General features: G+C 37.6%; 1 protein-coding gene across 5 annotated transcripts in view; it reads right to left on the bottom strand.

The window, feature by feature from the left end:
• Nucleotides 1–20,878, bottom strand: part of Ctnna3 (catenin alpha 3) — a 1,580,538-nt gene that overhangs the window by 504,626 nt on the left and 1,055,034 nt on the right. For all 5 annotated transcript variants that reach the window (XM_021173456.3, XM_029482775.2, XM_029482772.2 and 2 more), the window contains one exon: nucleotides 14,796–14,952. In XM_021173456.3, the coding sequence (XP_021029115.2) occupies nucleotides 14,796–14,952 (157 nt within the window). The remainder of the gene's footprint in view (nucleotides 1–14,795; nucleotides 14,953–20,878) is intronic.

Below are 20,878 nucleotides of genomic sequence, written 5' to 3'. Positions count from 1 at the left end.
TCTGACTGGATTTCTGCCTGTAGAAGAATGCAAACAAATACATATTTATCACCCTGCACAATACTCAAGTCCAACTGGACCAAAAAATCTCAACATAAAACTGGACATACTAAATTTAATAGAAGAAAATTGGGATACTGCCTTGAACACATTGGCAGATGATGTTCCAAACAGACCAGGCACTCAAGTCAAAAATTAATGAATGGAACCTCATGAAACTGAAAAGCTTCTGTAAGGCTAAGGACACCGCTATTAGGACAAAACAGCAGCCTACAGATTGGGAAAAGATCTCCACTAACCCTTCATCAGACAGATGACTGACTAATATCCAAAATATGTAAAGAACTCAAGAAATTAGACACCAACAAACCAAATAACCCAATTTAAAAACAAGGTAAAGAGCTAAACTGAGAATTCTCAGAAAGGACATATCTAATTGCCAAGAAGCACTGAAAGAAATGTTTAAGTCCTTAGTTATCAGAAAATTGCAAGTCAAAACATTCTAAGATTCCATCTTACACCCATTGGAATAGCTAAGATCAAAAACTCAATTGACAGCATATGTTCGTGAGGCTGCAGAGCATGGGTAACAATCTTTGTTGGGAGTACAAAGCATGTTGTATACATCCATTTTGGAAATCAATTTGGCAGCTTCTCAGATAATTGGCAGTAATTTTACCCAAACCCAGCTATATCACTCTTTGGTATATACCTAGAAGATGTCCCACTATACCAGCTTTATTCATAATAGGCAGAAACTGGAAACAACCTGATTATCAATCAACTGAAGAATGGATAAGGCAAATGTGGGTGGAATATTATTTAGCTGTTAAAAGCAAAGATTTCATGAAGTGTGGAGGTCAATGTATAGAACTTGAGAATATCATACTGAATGAGGTAACAGACCTACCAAAGCATGTAAGATATACACACATATAGTTGGATATTAGCCATATACTGCAGGATAACATCCTCAGACCCAAATAAACTAAACTTGTAATAACAAGTGCTCAAGGAAGGATCTGTGAATCTTACACAGAAAGGGAAACAAAATGATTACCAGAGGTGGATGGAGAGAGAGAACTGGATGGGAAAGGGTATGAGGAGGGGCATGGGAGGCAATCAGATGTGGGGGAAGGGGGAAAGACTGGTACTGAAAATGGCAACAGTAGGGGGCATCCTCAGGACCAGCTGGAGAACCTGGATTAAGGAGGCTATGGGAAATCTTTGGGGGTGACCCTACCTGAGATACTTACCAGTGGGGGATATAGAGGCTGAAGTGGCTACCTTCTGTAGCCAGACAAGATGCACAATGGAAGGCAGGAGACATCAAACCACCCACAAAACCTTAGACCTAAAATTTTTCCTGCCTACAAGATGTGCAGGGATAAAGATGAAGCAGAGTCTGAGGGAATAGTCGACCAATGACTGGCCCCACTTAAGACCCGTCCTATAGGAGAACGCCAACCCATGACAGTAGTAATGATTCTCCTCTATGTTTGCAAACAGGAACCTTGCATAACTGTTCCCTGAGAGGCTTCATCCAGCAGCGGATGAAAACACATGCAGAGATTCATAGCCAAACCTCAGATGGAGCTCAGGGAGTTTTGTGGAAGTGGGGAACAGAATTGAGCAAGCCTGGGGAATCAGGAACACCACAAGAAGACCTACAGAGTAGACCAACGTGGGCTTACGAGGACTCACAGAGACTGAACCGCCATCAAAATAGCATGCAGGGGCTAGACCTAGGCACCCCACACATTAGTGGCAAATGTTCTGCTTGGTCTTTAGTTGAGTCTTCTAACAATTAGAGCAGGAGCCGTCTCTGACTCTGTTGCCTGGCATTGGATCCCCTTCCCCTAGCTGGACTTCCTTGTCAGGCCTTAGTGGGAGAGGATGTTACCTAGTCCTGCACTGATTTGATGCCCCAGGGTGAAGTGGTACAGAATGGGGGCCTCCCCTTCTCTGAGAGGAAGAAGAGTCGTAATGGGGAGAGGAGTTTTTGAGGGTAGCATTTGAAAGGAGGGACAGGGTCTTCGATCAGTCGGTAAAGTCATTAAATAAATAATAAAAAAGAAAATTTTGAAGAAGAAAAAAACCTGAAAAATGATCTACAAATGGATATAAGGTGATAAATTATTGATAAATTCCAGCTATTTACACATTTTTAAAAACTGTCCTGGAGAAGCAAATTATTTGCAAATGTGTATAATTATTGTAGAGGTGAAAATAAAGACTACTATTATAAACCTGGACTGTGTTTTGCGTCTTATTTTAATTATCATGTGGATCCTTATAATGAGCTACTACACGCTAAATCCAATAAAAGGCTGATGATAAATTCAAAATAACTAAAATTGGTGAGTTGCAAATACAGTTGTCCCACGAACCCTTTGCTGATATAATGACAATCTCAATGGCTTTTATGACAATTGGTTTGTGTAGGCAGCCGATGCCTAAAAGATGGCGCCAGTACCATGGCCTTAAACAACACCACTGTGCAGGTACTAGCCCGAATCTGGCGCCAACCCCTCCTGAGCGGGTGTGCATGCTAATGAAGTGTCGACAGGCTGACCAATCCCAGGAAGACACATAGCCCTCCCCAGTGCTGGGGTGTATATAAGCAGTCCTCCCTGGGTTCCCAGGGTTCCCATAGCATCAATCGACCGATGGTGTTGCGTTTTCCTTGCCGGACAGGTTTGCATGATTTAAACTGTCCTTCAAAGGCTTGTTTCTCCTGTGTGTAAGGGCACTGCTCCCCATTTACCATCGAATCTCTGGAGTGAAAGTAATATTTGTTCATTGACATAAAAAAAAAAAAAAAGATTAGCTTGTCAATTCCAAAGTGTTAATTAGATGCTTATTTAAAGGATATTCATCCCCACATTGCTTGCGATCAGGAATGTGCCCAGCACACAGTCACAAAGAAAATAATTTCCATCCCCTCTGCTCCTATGGGAAAACTGTCAGTTCTCGCTTGGAGTTTGCATCTCCAAAGGTGGGCATACACTACTTCTGGGAAAGATGCTGATTAATTTGATGATCTCTGTTTCCTAATCCAATGAGAGAAAGTCTGTCTTGTAGATCGGCTTATCAGGGGAAAAGCTGTAATCAAAATCTAAGAGGGTAAATTGTAAAATCCTATGAAAGGTTACACAGAGGACGTCAGTGTCAGATATAGCTGGAAGGAGACGCATGATAAAAATGAACATCAAATGACCCAGTACAGGAAAAGACTGCATTGTTTTGTTTATTTGTTTATAGACAGAAATATATTAATAAAGATCTGAAAATTTCAAAACAACACTATAAAAATATCTATCCATTTTTCCTACCCTTATCCACCAAACAGGAATAAGAAAATGGTATAAAAACGTCACTAAATACTGTTCTACAACTATGACACTATGAGTAAGAAAAGTTTGAATTTTTAAAATTATTATGAACTAACCAGTACTCCCCAGATCTGTGTCTTTAGTTGCATGTGTAGCAGAGGATGGCCTAGTCAGCCGTCAGTGGGAGGAAAGGCCCTTGGTATTGCGAAGATCATATGCCCCAGTACAGGGGAATGCCAGGGCCAGGAAGCAGAAGTGCGTGGGTTGAAGAGCGGGGGGGAGGGGGGTATAGGGGGCTTTGGGGATAACATTTGAAATATAAATGAAGAAAATATCTAATAAAAATTCCTTACCAAAAATAGTGTGTCCTTATTTTACTTTTTGTCTTCCTAATTTATTTACTTATTTTCCTTCTTGTTTAAATTTGAGACCTGGTTTTGTGTAGTCCACAACGACTGTATCTCACTACATGGCAAAGGATGACCTTGAATTCCTGATTTCTTCTGTCAGAGCTCTTGTAACAGTAAGGATGCAGGCCATATAGTGCAACACAAAGCAATGCCTATTGCATAGTCAAGCATCTCAACTTGGATACCATTCTTTAATGAGCTTCAGGGTGAGCTCTGTCACCTAGCACACTTTCATCTATGCCACCTGACCTTATGCCTCTATATTTAGTTTCTATTCACTTGAACTTCATTATTATAAATATTTAATAAAAGCTGAAATAACAATATGGTATAGAAAATAATTTTCAGCATCAATAATGATGAGTAGTATTTTCCACTGAGTTATATATATATATATATATATATATATATATATATATATATATATATATATTTGCAGTCTTGTATCTTAAAATATGTAGCTGTGTGTCTATGCACATAACAGCAGCTGCCCAAGGAAGGCAGAGTTGTCAGATACCCCTGTCACTGCTTATAACTGGCTAGAAGCTGCCAAATGTGAGTGATATGAATCAAACTTAGGTCCTCTAAAAGAGAACTTAGCATTAAGTACCCAATCTCGCTGCACCTTCTCTCCAGCCCCTCATTCTAGTTTAATTCCAATTCAGTTTTATTTATGCAATTAACTTATTTTATAGAAATCCAGTCTGACTGGCTTCTAATGACCCTTAATCTTGCTTGTCATGTTGACCACATCTGGAATGAACTGAATTAAAACTTCTGGGCACATCTGTGATGGATTTACTGAATCAGATTATCTGAAGTGAGAGACATACCCTAGATGCTGGGTGCTCCTTCACAAGGGTAAACTAAAGAAAGAAAACTGAAGGATGAAACATTACATTTCTCTTCCTTATCATTCTGACCTGCAAGATCATCTATTCTGTTGCTGCTGCTGCTACTGCTGCTTTCCTTCGCTGATATCACAACAAGCTTCTTTGGGCTTCCAATGTATTGTGAAGACATGAAGCTTTCCAGAAGCTATGTCTATTGAGACAACTGCCTTTGTAGAATGGGCAGCTACTGCATTCTTGGGTTCTCCTGTGTGAGACAACCACTGTAGGACTACACAAATCTTATTATGAAGATATTACCCCATCTAATATATATATATATATATATATATATATATATATATATATATATATATATATATATTCATTCTACAGTTCTGCTCTTCTGGGGTATTCTGACTAATGTAGGTCTCACCATCTAAATATCCCAGAGAGAGAATAAAACATTTACTGAGGCAAAAGGAGACACTTGTTGTTGTTGTTGTTTGTTTTTCAAGACAGGGTTTCTCTGTATAGTCCTGGCTGTCCTGGAACTCACTCTGTAGACCAGGCTGGTCTCGAACACAGAAATCCACCTGCCTCTGCCTCCTAAGTACTGAGATTAAAGGTGTGTGCCACTACTGCCTGGCAAAAGAATTCACCACTTTTTTTTTTTTTTAAAGATTTACTTATTTTATTTATGAGTACACTGTAGCTTTCTTCAGACACAACAGAAGAGAGCATCAGATCCCTTACAGATGGCTATGAGCTTGGAATTGAACTCAGGACCTCTGGAAGAGCAGTCAGTGCTCTTAACCACTGAGCCATCTGTTAATTTACCCCATGAACCAGGTTCGTGATAAAGAGAGAATACGGCGCCTCCTTGTATAACTTTTAAACGTCCTTGGGGATAATAATAATAATAATAATAATAATGATAATAATGTAAAAAGAGGAATTGGGCTTGGGAGAGAGATATGTTGGAGGGTATTACAGAGAGAATAGGGTAAGAAAGTGATGGTGAATTAAGGTTAAAATTCATCATATCCACAAATGAAGACTCAGGTAACTCTTCATCAGTGTTGTCTGACTATATCTCTACCAGGGAAGAGATACTCTTCCATGTTTAGTTTGCTCTACACTTAGAGCATGATGACCATGATGCTCTAATGCTTATACACTGAAGACCACCTTATAAAATATGTCCTGTGTAAGACTGTGTCAGCAAGTAAATTTGCTACTTCTGATTGACTTCAAGTATCAATGGTGGGGGGGGAATCTCTTGATGTTTATACATATGCAAACACTTTAGAATATGTGCAGATTTTTCCCCACTTTACCTCAAGGATGATTTGGGACAAAGTCACCCATACATAAAAACATTGGTAGATAAGCTGATCTCAGAGACGATAAAAGTTTCCTTTCCAGGAACAGTGTAGCAGAGTTCTCTTTTGTACATCTGTCTAATAATTGTCATCATCAGGAATTTTTTTATTTTTGACACCTGTCATGACTCCCAAGGTAACACTCCAGTTATTTTGGTTATCTGGACTGGTGCAATGAGGTGGAAGAACAAAGCTTTTTCCCAGCGCATGAGACCAGGTGATTCTTTCTTTGTCAAAGAGCAAAATTCTCTATCAGGGTATTTTTGCAATTCCACATGATAGAGGATAGAAGAAAAGAAGAGAGAATGTAAGAGAAAATGTATCAAATGCAATACAAAAGTATATTGTCAGTCATTAGCCTGTCCCACTATGAAAAGAGCTTTCTAATTTCATCTCAAAGGCAAATAATAAAAAGAAAGGTTGTCCAGTTATTACCTAGATCGTGTTTTAACAAAGGCCTGCAAGACCATGTCCTGGATACTATTCAAGGCAATTTAAACTCATTCATCTTAATGTAAGATCTAATAGTACAGAGAGACTTCTCCCTATTCTATTGACTCTTATCTCTAGAAACTTAAAACAGCCCAAGAACTTATAGAACCTCACCAAATATCTGTTAATAAATATTAAGTGGAGAATGGCATAGTTATTAACATGTTGATGGAAGGCCATTTAAAAAATGAAAAAGATATTCTTATTTCCAAAATATCATGTGTATGAAAGGGAAGAGCAAAACAGTCAGCCCTAAATATACTTTATTTCTTTCTACCTGAATTTCTCTATATGCCTCATCCTGGTCAAAGACTAAATCTACTGTCTTGATGTCAGATTATAAGATAATGTAGATGTAGATGTTGGTAGGAATGCTATACTGTCTATAAGAAGACAATTATGTTTATATTTTAAAATTTACACATAATGATTAAAATATCTCTTGTATAACATATTTTGAGTTGGAATTTATACATGCTACGGAATGATGAACTCAAGCTGAAATATGTATTACATCTTACATTTTTTTGTTCATAGTGACAACACTAGAATCTACTCTATCAGCATTTTACAATCATGCAAAGCATTGCTAATGATGTAGTCACCACCATTTTATAATAGATCTCTTGATTCTTCCTATGCAACTGAGATTTTGTATCTTTTATCCAACATCTCCCTACTCTCTATAGCCTCCAGGACCCCAGAAACCAACATCATATTCTGTTGCTACAACTTGAATTTGGGGGAAAAAGACAATTTTTAGCTTCATTTTTGAAATATACTATGGACATTTTCATAACACAGTCTTTTGAGTAAGTCTATAAGCAGAAGTTTAACTAGTTAAAATTCTCCATGAAGTCAACTGTCCAGATAGCTCATCAGGTAAAGGTACCTGGTCCAAGACTGACAACCTGAGTTTAATCCCTGGCATACACAGTAGGAAGTTAGAAACAACAGTGAAAATTGTTAAGTTGCATTCTGGAATATAAATATTCACATAGCAAATAAATATAACTCAATTAAAAATTCCCAAGAATTTCTCAGAATCCTGAAATCCATGTAGAATGTTATCTCACAAGCCCAGACACAGAATTTTGTTTGCTCGGATCTTGTATATGCACTCTCATGAGAAATGGGAGGGATGCTCCATTCTAGCTTCTTGGAGGAGTTTTGCAAGTATATATTATATATATAGGTAAAGAGGTAAAGATACTGCTACTGCCACTTCAGTTGTAATTCAATGACTATGAAAAATGCCCAAATCTGGCTGATGTAAGCAATTTTTTTTTTTGTGGCAAGGACAGTCTTGTCTTCTAATTGTTCATTGTCTTTCAGGATTCCCCATATAAATTACTATATCATGTAAGTTACACAGATTGAAGTATATACACTTTGCGATTTAAAAAAAAAAATGCCCTTAAAGTTAAGACAATATGTAGTCACCACTAAATAAAAAGAAATATTTACAACTGATTTTCATTTGGTTTAGTTGAGGCCTTTGTTAATACAATTGGTTGTTGTACATCATTAGTTAATTAAAAAGGAATGCATAGTTGATAAGACAACTTCAAGGAAATATTTTACAAAATAGAAAAAATGTAGTTAGGCATGGATAGATTTTGTAGAAAATGTATGCATCCAAAGAACTGAGAAATGATCTGTCATGTTGTTACACAAGCCTAAAATCAAATCCTTAGTGCACTTAAGAACTGTTGATGACTGTTCCCACTCTACCTTAAAGTGACAGGAAAAATGTTCATCAAATTGATTTTGACAAAGGCAAGAAAGGACTTCCAATTGTAGCTGTCTACAGATAGCTGCATAACACCCTAAGTACAATCTTGTCATATCTGTATTGTTCCTTCCAGCGAGAGTATCTTGAGGGAACTTGACTCTTAGTGTGTGGAATTGTGTGAGAAGCTCTAGTTCACATGCTGAGGAACTTTTCAGTCATGTAACTATAGGCAGTAATTCAAAACATAATTACCAATAAAGGAATAATGGGTGACATTTGGAGAACCTAGTCCATTTTTAAATACATGCTTTCTTCCCTTCTTTATACAATGCCTTATGTAAATCTGTGCAAAAAGTTTCTGAAGAGAGCATAAAGCTTGAAGAGAGATATATGACCACATGGAAATACTAGCTCAGAAATTAGGAAGGGCAAAACTAAACATGACAACACTGTTCCTTGATTTTAGTGAGTGGGGTAGAAGGTTGTTGGCATACATTATCTCTGGACTCTGATAAAGGAAAGTTTCTACTCTTGGTATACAGATACCTGCTATTGTGGTTTGAATAAGGATGACACCCCCCCCCAACACACACACACAGATTCATGTGTTTTAATGCATGGTTCATAGAGAGTGGCCTTATTGGGAGGTGTAGCTTTTTTGGAAGAACTGTGTCATTGTGGAGGCAGCTCCGTGGTCTCATACACCCAAGCTAGACCTAGTGTAGCAGTCTCCTTCTGCTGCCTACAGATCAGGATGTAAAACTCTCATCCTTTCCCAGTACTCTGCCTGCCTGTATGTTGCCGTGCTTTGTGCCATGATGATAATGATAATAATCTAAACTATTGAAACTATAAACCCACCCTCAATTAAATGCCTTTTATACTAAGAGTTGCCATGGTTATGTTGTCTCTTCTCAGCAAAACAAAACAAAACAAAACAAAGCCATAAAACACCAAACAAACCTAAGACATCTTGTTTATTGAACCTGAGCCAGGGTTCCTTCAGCAAGGTGACTCTCACCTTCGGATTACTAATATAAATATCAGTCATGTTCTTTGTTTTTTTTGGACATATTAGTAGAAAAAAAAGTGAGGTACAACAATTATATTATATGAGATTTTTGATATTATGTGCTATATTGGTTTGTTTCTCTTTCATTTCTAAGAACCCTATTTAGCAGGACAGCACATTGCTTTGGCTTCTAGACTTGGTACGGAAACTATACCCTAAAATTGATATAATTTACAATGCTATTATTTAAAAAATTTGTAGCAGTTTATTTTCTTTCAAAAGCTCAAGGATCTTGGGTCTATAAGCATTACTCTTTTCAGTCCAATATATTCCGTCCTGTATTTTCCTCAGACTTGGTTAATTGAATAAAATATTTAAGCTGTTTACATTATGGAAAGTTTTTCTTTGTAATTCCACTATAGTGGATAGTTTTATTGGGTATATTATTCTACACTAGACATCCTGGTCTTTTAGGATGTTGAATGCATTGTTCCAGGCTCTTCTGGCTTTAAAATTTTGCACTGAGAAATCAGAGGAGGGAAACGGCAACAGGCCCACTTAGTTATGATGCCTATGAAATCTAACAGGACCAACTTGAAATTGCAACCCTAAGGATAAAGTCGTGGTACAAATACCTTAGCTATAACCAACCACTCTCTAGTTGGTCTAAAACCCATTAAACAGGAGGGAAATTCTTCCTGGCACTAGCCAACTACACCACCTAATGAAGTCATGGATCTTGGAGGAGTCCCTCCTATAATCACCTGTTTACTAAACCAGCAAAATCCCTAGACTCAATTCTAAATATGTGTCCTCAAATCCACAGGTAAATGAGTCTTCACACCTCATGAAGGAAACAGACAGAAACCACAACCTAACAAAATGCAGAATTAATGGAGCCAAGTACCAAGGACACATCTACAAAACAACGCCTGCACCTAAAGCTCAGGGAAATTTTAAGAGGATTGGGAAGAAAGATTCCCACACACAGAAAACCAGAGAGCTTTCTATGAGATTGCACCACTAAGTCCAATCAAGTATATACCCATAAATTCTCAAGAATATGGCTGCCTAAGCCTAAAGGGTGAGCTGAACACAGATAGTAAAAATAAACACGCCAAGGAAAGACCATGCGGCCTCAATCCTATATAAAGAACTACGGGAATCCTGAAATTGAAAGAAAACGAACAAAACAAAACAAAACAAAACACCTCTTCCCCAGAGAAGAGTATATCAATTGATTATTGAATACCAAATGGTCAACCCTGAAAACATATATACAAGTACCATTATAGAGAATGAGCAGGTTGTACTTATATAGTTAAGAATATATATCTTTCTATATGATACCATTAATGAAAAAAGAAGGCATGGATTTGAAAGAAAGCAAGGAGTGGTATATGGAAGGATTTAGAAGGAATAAATGAAAGGAAAAATTATATAAAGTGGGGATGACCCTGTAGGTAGACCAGTCTCAATTTACCTAGACCCCCAAGATCCCTCAGACACTGAGTCACAAACCAGGCAGCATACACCAGCTGATATGAGGCCCCCAACACATAGACAGCAGAGGACTGCCGGGTCTGGGTTCAGTCAGAGAAGATGCATCTAACCCTCAACAGACTGGAGGCCCCAGAGAGTTTAGAGGTCTGGTGGGGTAAGGGGTGGGATGGGGACATCCTCATGGAGAAAGAGGGTGGGGAGTAGGTATGGGATGTGGAAGAATTGAAGGGTGAATGGGGGGAATAAAATTTGGAATGTAAAATATAAATAAGTAAATAAATAAATAACTGATTTATCTATGGGAAATTTTTTAAAAGCTCAAGGCTCTGAATATACAGATATAGCTTATACATTTATTTATTTATTTATTTATTTATTTATTTATTTATTTTGGTTTTTCGAGACAGGGTTTCTCTGTATAGCCGTGGCTGTCTTGGAATGCGCGCGCATATGGTTTAAAAGAAAATGCCTCCCAAAGGTTCATAGGGACTGACATTACTGAGAGTGGGGTTGAAATCTCAGATGCTCAAGTCAGGCTCAGTGTGGCATTCTCTTCTCGTAGTCTGCCAATCTGAATTTAGAACTTTCAGCAACCTCTCCAATTCCATTTCTGCATGCATCCTGCCATGCTTCATATGAATATAGCCTCTGAACTATAAGCCAGCTCCAATTAAATGCTTGCCTCTATAAGAGTTGTCATGGCCATAGTGCTTCTTTACAACAATATAAACATAAATGTATATGATCTTCTTTAAATTTTACTTTTTAATTAATCATTCTATTCATTTACATCTCAAATGATATCCCACATTCTGGTTACCCCTGCACAAACCCCCATACCCTGATGCCTACCTCACAAATATCACATTCATATTTAGTAGTGTTTGATATGCAACCAATTCAATAGTTCGATTTAGATATATAAGCTGATTATTTGGAATTAACTTATAAAAAGACATGGGAAATCTATTTATTTTTATTTTATTTTGTCAGATGATTTAGATTACAACTTTGTAGAAGCCAAAGGTCATGATGATAATGATGCCATAAACAAAAAGGCCAGTTTTCGAGCATTTTTGACGACAGTATCAAGTTATCTTTGAGTGTCAGGGTCACAGGGTCTCATGATGATTAATGAGAAATGTTACTTTTCATGGCATGAAGATTTTTCCAAACCATTAATTCCAGAACTTAACACATTTAACACAAGGACAAGATATAGACACTATTGTTGACACAGGATTTTTAAAAGAAAATAAATCCTACTATTTACTTAGTAACTGCCTCGTTAGAGCTTGCAAGGTCATGTAAGGAATGGGAAGCTACGTATGAGGAAAATTAACTTGTTTAAAACTATCTAGTTAAGGAGATCTTCACATTCCTAAGCCAATATGAAGTCAGTTTTCAGAATGCATTTTGCAATTCGGGACAGCCATGTGTAAGCTATAGGTAAGGCATGCTTCAGAAGCCTGTAAACTCCTCTCAGCTGCCTTCCCAATCCCCCTTGTAAACTCTCTTCCAAACAGCCACAATGTCTCAGCTTCCCTCCATACCAAGCTCCACGACTTTTGTATTTCAAGTTGTATCCCCTGTGTGGGTAGCTGGTGTTAGAAATTTTAGATGACAGGACAGTCTTGTAAGAGAAAGGTTCTCAAACATATCTCCTCTCATCCTTTATATATACAGAGCACAGACCCTGATTACTGGAAGACTTTAGGAAATTTCTCTTAAAATTGAGAAGCCTGGTTTGTTCTTGGTGATTCACAGTTCAGGTCTCTAGAGGCTATTTGTTACTTGGTCTATTTGATACGTAGAGTCTGAATACAAACATACATCTTTTTATTTTGAGACACTTTTCTCTGGGTTTCCCTGTCTGGCTGTCCTGGAAGTAAGTTTGTAGAACAGGCTGACCACAAACTCAGAGATGTGCCTGCCTCTGCCTCCCATGTGCTGGGATTAAATGTATGAGCCACCAATGCCTAGCCCAGCACATATCTTTAAAAAGTATTAGGGAAGATCTTTTACTGTTGAACATATCAACAAATCCAAATAATTCTGTCCTGACTGGGAGTGACTACACACATTTAAGCTTTGTGAATCAAACCTGGTCAACTGACAGCATAGACCCATCTATCACTGAGCCTGAGATCTTCTACCTCTGACTTCTAGCTTGGTGCTAGAATGCTATATTCAACCAGCTATATTCTTTTTCAACAATTGGACCTGGGATATCAAAAGAGAAGGTCCTATCATCTATCGAAAAATACATTGAGAAAGTTGATGCTACAAAAGCCATTGGAGTCAAGGTGAAATCAATGCCCACAAACTTAATGAAGACCATGTCATGACACATCTGTGGAAACTCCACAGTGTTTTGAGGAAAGCTTGATTATCTGTTAACCACATTCTCTCCTCTTTTTTTCTTTGTCTTCTTTACTAATGAAATTCTCATTTTGTTTGTATGATAAGTGACTAGCCATATTGGTTGAATTATGAGGAAGACTAAGCCCCGGGACTTGGTAGACCCTTGGCTATTGATTAGAATTTCTATACATTTTTTATCAACTCAGCTCCATGGTAGCATATTAGTGGCTTAAAACCTATTAATGTGAAAGCATTTCAGCTACAAAAATCAACGAATACTAGCATCATGTTCTAGGTCTAAGTCAAATATTAGTTATGCCACCATTCAAAACTAACCAGAGGAATTTTGTTCCTTTTCTAATGATTGGTTTAGGAATGTGCAAGGGACTAAACAAGTTCTGTTCTGTAATGAGTATGATAAATAATAGACAGACGGATAGATAGATAGATAGATAGATATGTAGATTTAAAAAACAATTATGATAATAAAAGTATTGAACAAAAAAGATCTTTGCATCAACCAGATCAGGGGCTATTAATCTTTTCTCAAATACATTTTTTTAATTGTCAAGTTTTTAATTAAATAAAAATCAAGTTATTTTGAACATTCTTATAATTAGTCCAACTTTAAAATATTTTGTATATCTGGCACAATTGCTTAGTATGACTCAGTAGGCACACGTGCATCTGAATATTACAAATTAATCAGAGTAGGCTACATTCCATCAGAAAATCATAATAAACCTTAAGTATTCATGAGAAAGTGTGTTTTATTATGAAGGCACAAAACCACATTCTAAAACTGTCTTTTCATGAAAATTAAATAAGAAAACATATCATTTATTTTACATAGTTTTTTACTTGGTTAAGGTAAGAAAAGTGAAGAAAATGTTTTAGGTATTTTCTTTGATAATAAGATAACCAAAATCCAAATAATGTTTCTAAGCACAGGTTTCATGAGCCTCTATCCATTCTGTTGGGATTCTGTCCTGCACAGGAGAATTCTCTGGGCTTCACATGGAGTCTGAAACCCATCTCCTGCTGACATAGCTAAATATTTAGACTGTTTTGTAGATACCTTAGATTAGAAATATCAAATAAACATGTTGGGAGCTGAAATGCCATATTTAATTTATCTATCTATCTATCTATCTAACTGTGTGTATGTGTATTTTCCCAAGTGAAGATAAAATTTGTTGAAAAGCAAGTTTAAGAAAATCAAGAATATTAAACATATTGAGACATGTGGATTTATTAAAGGCAGAAAAAGCCTAACCCTTCCAGATCCTTCCTCCCATTATTCTTTTATAATGCATAGGAATATCTTCTAAAAACATAAAGACATTTGAGAACTAAAAATTCTTCCAGGAGTAAGACTCATTATACCAGATGGACCACCAATGGCATTCATGCCAGTAATGCATTTCCGCACTCACCCTCCAGACACTCAAATATAAAGGACCCTTTGTATTGTACAAATCAATTTTAGTAACCCTTAACCTACTTCCTAAAGTAGTTGATGAGATGGCACAGTACAAGAAGGCACTTTCCACCAAGCCTAAAGTTTTAACTTAGATTCTCAGAACTCATATGGTACAGGAAAGTGAGGGAAAGTTATCTTCTACATATGGACCATAGCATGTGCAGGTACACATGAATATACATGCAGGTAATTATGAAAGGAACATTGACAACATAATGAGTACCTATGGAAAGACAAAAGCATTACCAGATACAGCCAGAAAGTCGTCAATGCTGGTGATGTCATCCACAGCTTCAGTGAGGACGTGGATGTAGTGTTCCCATGTGCGCTTGTACATTTCCATGGTGTTTTTGACCACTTGACTCTTGGGTCTTGATGCCAAAGCAAGTGCAGCATTTATGATCTGTGAAGATATAGATGGTATGTATATAGTTACTTCCGTTGAAAATAAAAGCCAATGTGCAGACAGCAGGTACTGTTTTTCTTCCTCTCTCTTTATGATTCAATTTGAATATCCTAGCAACTAGGTAAATGGCATATATCACTATGTGCATTTTCTTCGTTTTGTTTTTTGTGATATCAATTTTATTAAGACTTCCTAATAATTTAAGTGTTTTTAAAGCCATCTACTGCATGACAACATCAGAGGGTTGCAGGATATAAAAATATAATGGGTGTCAGAATTCAAGAAGCTTGGATATTGCTCAATGTGAAAGATCACATATAATTATTATGTGATTTAAACTTGAATGCTATCAGTAAAAGTTGCAGAAGGGAGAATGCTTACAAAATAGAGAGATTATCTTTCATATAAGTGCTAAGAATAATCTTTGGGAAGAATGACACTTATTTAAGATGTATTCTTATTTTTGTGCATGTGTGTGCATGCCTCTGTGTGTGCTGACACCCACAGAGACTAGAGAGGATAAAAGGTATCCTGGAACTGAAGACACAGACTGTTGTGAGTGGACTTCTTGACCACCTTGCTTTCTCTCTGGCCCTGTAGTATGACATTTTTAATTGGGAACTTAGATTCACACAGGATCACGAGCCTGTGCTTGTAAAAATCATTAAATTAAGAGTTATTTGATGGTGGCGCGCGCCTTTAATCCCAGCACTTGGGAGGCAGAGGCAGGTGGATTTCTGAGTTCGAGGCCAGCCTGGCCTACAGAATGAGTTCCAGGACAGCCAGGGCTACACAGAGAAACCCTGTCTCGAAAAACCAAAAAAAAAAAAAAAAAAAAAAAAAGTTATTTGAAAGTAAATACTTCAATGTGCACATTAAATTACACATCCAATGATTACCTATCTCAAATAAAAATCTTTACATGTGAAGTCCTACTATAGGTTTTAGAATATGACATAGAAGACAATATAAGCAAATGCTACAACTTCTTTGGAGTTGATAATTGATAGGGGATATCAGTAAAATAGAAGGTCTGTGAGACATTTATGAAAACTAAGGAAAAAGTAAGGTCAAGCAGTATGGTGGTTGATAATGGACAGTGTGTTAAAATTGGACAACTTTGTATTGAAGTAGATATTTATTTAAATAACATCAACAGTAGTGGTGATGTTAAAGGCAAAGAAGATTTTTTTCAAGGATAAATGAAAATCCTTTGAGTATAGTAAGCCATTTTATTCAGAGCCTGAGTATGTAAATGGTGGGTAAGGAATTTCTGGCTTGTACCACAGGACTATGCCTATTTGGAATGCATCAAAAAGGCATTCAAGTATGTGAGCAATCTGTTTAGCACTATGCTATAGACAAGTAATGAGCTCAACACACTTAGCAAGTTATAGGAGTGAGAAAACACATGAGCTACAGTGGTGAAGGTAACAAAAAGGGTTTCCTAGGGCTTTCAACAAATTAAAGAAAATTAAGGGTAGGTCAAAGATTCCTGTCAGAAACACTAGGCAGTCATTAGTAAGCCCATTGAAAACAGTATATGACAGAGTCAAAACAAATCCACATACAAGATAGATAATAAGATATCATAAAGAAAGACATTTCATGAGATGTCATGGAAACATGCTAGAAATAAGTTCAGTGATTATATCCAGCAAAATTGTGGTCATCTCTGTGTGATAGAAGGTGAGGTGTTTTATTCTGTTTTTCTTTTGTTTCCATATGTTAGTGAAATTTCTAGAGTTTCTGTGGTGAATAAATGTCAGCTGTGTTGTCAGAATAAATGAACTCATCCTTGAAAGAAAGATGATGAATATAGTTTTTTTTCCATGAGAATTGTGAAGACTGGCAATAAGATCTTGATTGGGGACATGATCAGATGCTAAACAGCAGCCAGGGGTTTGAAGGTCAGAGTTGAAGAGATTTAGCCACTGGCTCTGTTATTACAGAGTTGACGTTCAAGCCATTTTCTCTCCATAGAAAAACAAACACACCGTGGATTCAAAGATTTAAACTAGCATTTCTTCTAAGGGTTATTTTTCTCTTAGCTTGTTCATATACTGAAGCAAATTGTGGTTGCATAGCCACAATCCGTCAGACTCCATACCTGACACATCACAGGTACCACCCCTATTGCCTTCTAACACATGCATAATCTCACCAGGAAAGAGGCTTGAATCTTGACAAATGCAACCAAACAGACAATGCTCTGACTTCAGCCTGTAGAAGAATCACAGATTCCTAAGCCACCATCCTCTAGTTTCTGGTTCAGTTGATTTGTGGTGAGGGAGGCTTCAAATTTGCATATCCAAGCAGTTCTCAGTTGAATTGACCATGATGCTGATCAGTCATGGGTTCAAAAAATAGGATTTTCCTCTGGCCTCAAGTATCTTGGTGTTAAGGCAATAAGGAATTAGAATTACTTGTGCCTTTCACATCAGCAACAATTTGAGAATCTCCCTCCCTGCTTCCAGGAAACTCAGACTTCAGGACTACAGAGCACAATGGCACTTTTTTTTTTGTCATCCTCATCCATCCAAATTTTAGAGCAGTCATCATCATGATACCCCCTTGTCCCCTGCTTCTTTTAAAACACATGGAAACAAGAGCCAGCCAGTTCTCACTGTTAGACACTATTTAGATGCCTTTACAGCTACAACACTGAATCCTTAGTCACGTCACAGGTGGGGAGACCAAGGAAAAGAAAGGTCTCATACCGGCTATTTAGCTAAGAAATGGTACTCAGGATGTAAACTCAGCAACTGCCATGACAGAGCTAGTTGTCCTTCCTGGCAACATGTCATTCAAACTCCTTCATGTCATTTCCCATCCTGTTTCTTGATATCGAAAAACAACTTGACAAGTACAAACTATATTTTGAATTTCACCTCGGGGGAAAAGATCATATCCTTTCACTACCTAAAACTGTGTTGCTATCAAGCATTATTTCCACCATTTGTTCTGTAAAATTCAACAAAAGCCTGCGTCACAGCTGTGTGTATTTAACTGCTCTGCTGCTACCTGAGACCATATCACCATTGCTCTTGAGACAGTTGGGAGCAGGTGGCATTAGGCTTCTCACTCTCCAATACTGATGGTCACTCTTGAAATTTGTTATAGCAAGAACCTTTCTTAAGCTCCCTGTAGTGCTACCAAAAAAAAAAAAAAAAAAAAAAGATAGGATGGAACTATAGCATACAACACTTAAAAATAAGGATTACTACCATAACCTGATGATAAGAGGGATAATGTAGGATATATTCCGGAAGTGCCTCTGCATGGAAAGCATTTTCTGTTTCACGAGGAAAGGTATCTCAAAAGAATGCAATATGAAAAATAGATAGCAACTCATAGGGTAAGGGGTGGTTTGTTTGTTCATTTGTTTTAAAGAAGTAGTCACAGCAAGATAGAGCCTAAATCCATTTCTTGGAGAATGTTCAGCTGATGCACAAGGGGTATAGTGTTGGGATTAAAAACAGGAATAGTGATGCATAAGGAAAGAAGAGACCTTGGCAATCAAAGAAGTGTGCAGGTAAGACAAAGAGGAAATAGAAAGGGTGACTTAAGGGAAGAAATATGTCTTGGGGAAAGAGGTAGAAAACCAAGATGTTAAAAGGTCACATGATAAAGATTATCTCCAAAGTTCAGGGTAAAAGGAGAGGTCTGAATAACAAGATGCCACGGAACAGCTGTGTTGGCAGACAACCTGCCCAATGCGATCATTAGTTTAATGGTCAACCTGAGACAGGAGAGAATCACCCAGGATCGGAGTCTCAGTGAAGGACTAAAGTTTACATTGGAATGGCTTGTGAATATCCTGTGGGAGTGTGCCACAATTTAGTTAATTGCTATAGGAAGTCAAGCCTACTGAGAGCAGGACCAATCTTTGGAATTCTCAGCGGTAAAGGAAGCTAGCTGAACAGGAAGCAGACCACTCTGCACTTACTTCTCTCTGCTCTTGGCTGTGGATCGAGTGTGACTGCTTGCTTCCAGCCAACACGAGTACTCTGCTATGATGAACTGTGACCTGGAATTGTAAGCAGAGCAAACCCCTTCTTCTGCCCAGGTGCTTTGCATCGTGGCATTTTTATCACAGCACCAGAGATACCGCAAGAGCACTTAGCATAAACAAAGGCGTGGTTTCTATTGCCAGCTGACGTACACCAGTCATGGTGACTCACGAGGTGGAGGCAAAGGGATCAAGATCTCATGGCCATGCACTGCCACATAATGAGTTGGAGGATAGATTGTTGAAACAAACAAGAAGAGATGCTTTTAGATGTTCAGATTCACTAGCCATAATGACTGCATTAAAAAAGTGCCCTTTCCACTCAGCAAGCTAACGCCTACACCTTGCTAAAATTCTTTCAATAGAATATTACAGGTAGAAAGCTGAATCCACTTGCTTAAAAACATTATGTCGACATTCTTTTCTTTTATTTCTTTGCCTGTGAAGGAAAAGCACCTTAAATTTTAAGGAAATGCACTGTAACTCTGGCTATAACTCCGGTGAGGTGCCCCTTGACTTCAGTTGTAGAGTTTTATTAACCTATTAACTTACAATATACCTTTGTGTACACCGCAAAAGTTCATGTCTCTAGTGTTTCCTTGTTGCCACAATTGTACAACTGTGTGCACACATGTCTGTGTTGAAATGATGGCGTCTCAGCCAGGCATGCCTTGAAAATACTGTGCAAAAGCTGCAGTGGGGATCTGGAGCCATGAATATATGACAGGTGATATTTTGTGAGAACATTTTCGGTTCAACTGCTGATCCAATTTATCTGATTCGATGATGCTGTATTCTGTGAGAAAGCTTTATCCTGCTTGACTCTGCTGATATTCAGCTTAAATCTAAAAGCAGACACATTTTGGAAGATGTACTAACCCTCTTGAAGATGGAAAAATATTTCTCCTGAGTCATATTTCTGGCATTTTAGCTATACACACTGGACAAAAAAAAATGAACATACTTCAGTCTTCTTCATATTTAGTTAAATTTTCAAATGAATTCCCTTGCTTTCTAAGATGTTCTCTTTTCTTTTGATTATGGAGGAGATGTATATATGTTAAAATCACCCTGGACCTGGCAATTACCTGGTAGTCAGTTAGCATTTAAGGGTGTCTTAAAAATTCTGGCCCTTATTATATTTTCACTAGACTGTTTTTATATCCTGATGAAAGTACCCTACTTCCTGCTTCTATTTTCTCAAAATCACGTTCTATACTACAAACATATTTCTCTCTTAAATTCAGAGAGGATCATGCCTCTTACCACTCCTGGCAACTTCTGGTAGAAAAACAGCTAACTAAAAGCACACTCTAAATTCCCTTTCCTGGTAGGCCTCCTCGGGCTAGCCTCATCTAAGATGCTTCCTTATAGCATATTGCCCACTACCCTGTCCAGTTCAATTCCCAGATCCTAGAACACACAGTAGCTCTGTGATTTTGCTATGATCATCACATAGATCTCATTCCTTCTCCTTCTCTAGCTCAGGAGATGAAACAAACTTTACTTATAATGATGCAAGGAAATGTCACTACACATCATGAGGATGAAGTCTCCCCCAACCCCTCTGCCCAACCAAGCAGATCTTCTCCAGGCTTTAAATTACCCCTTCCCTGTAAAGCAAGGAACAGTTTTTCCACTGGGCAACTGTAGTTTGTTGTTGGTTTTCCCTAGCTCCTAATTCCCCATTTCCTTTCTGTCCCTAACCTTATCACCCCTCTTGTTCACATGTCACATTTGAAATTTTTAAATTTGTTGATATATAATATAATTATATTTTCCCTTCCCTTTCCTCCCTCCTAATGCTCCCAAATACTTTTTTAAACTTATGCCCTCATTTGTAATATATACATATATATTAGCCCATATAGTGCTAGTACATATTTTTTTCATTGTATACATTTATATAAT

This window comes from Mus caroli, unplaced genomic scaffold (assembly GCF_978045245.1).
Source record: "Mus caroli unplaced genomic scaffold, Mus_caroli_1 scaffold_9, whole genome shotgun sequence".
Lineage (NCBI taxonomy): Eukaryota > Metazoa > Chordata > Mammalia > Rodentia > Muridae > Mus > Mus caroli.
This window is presented reverse-complemented; position numbering and strand designations above follow the sequence as displayed.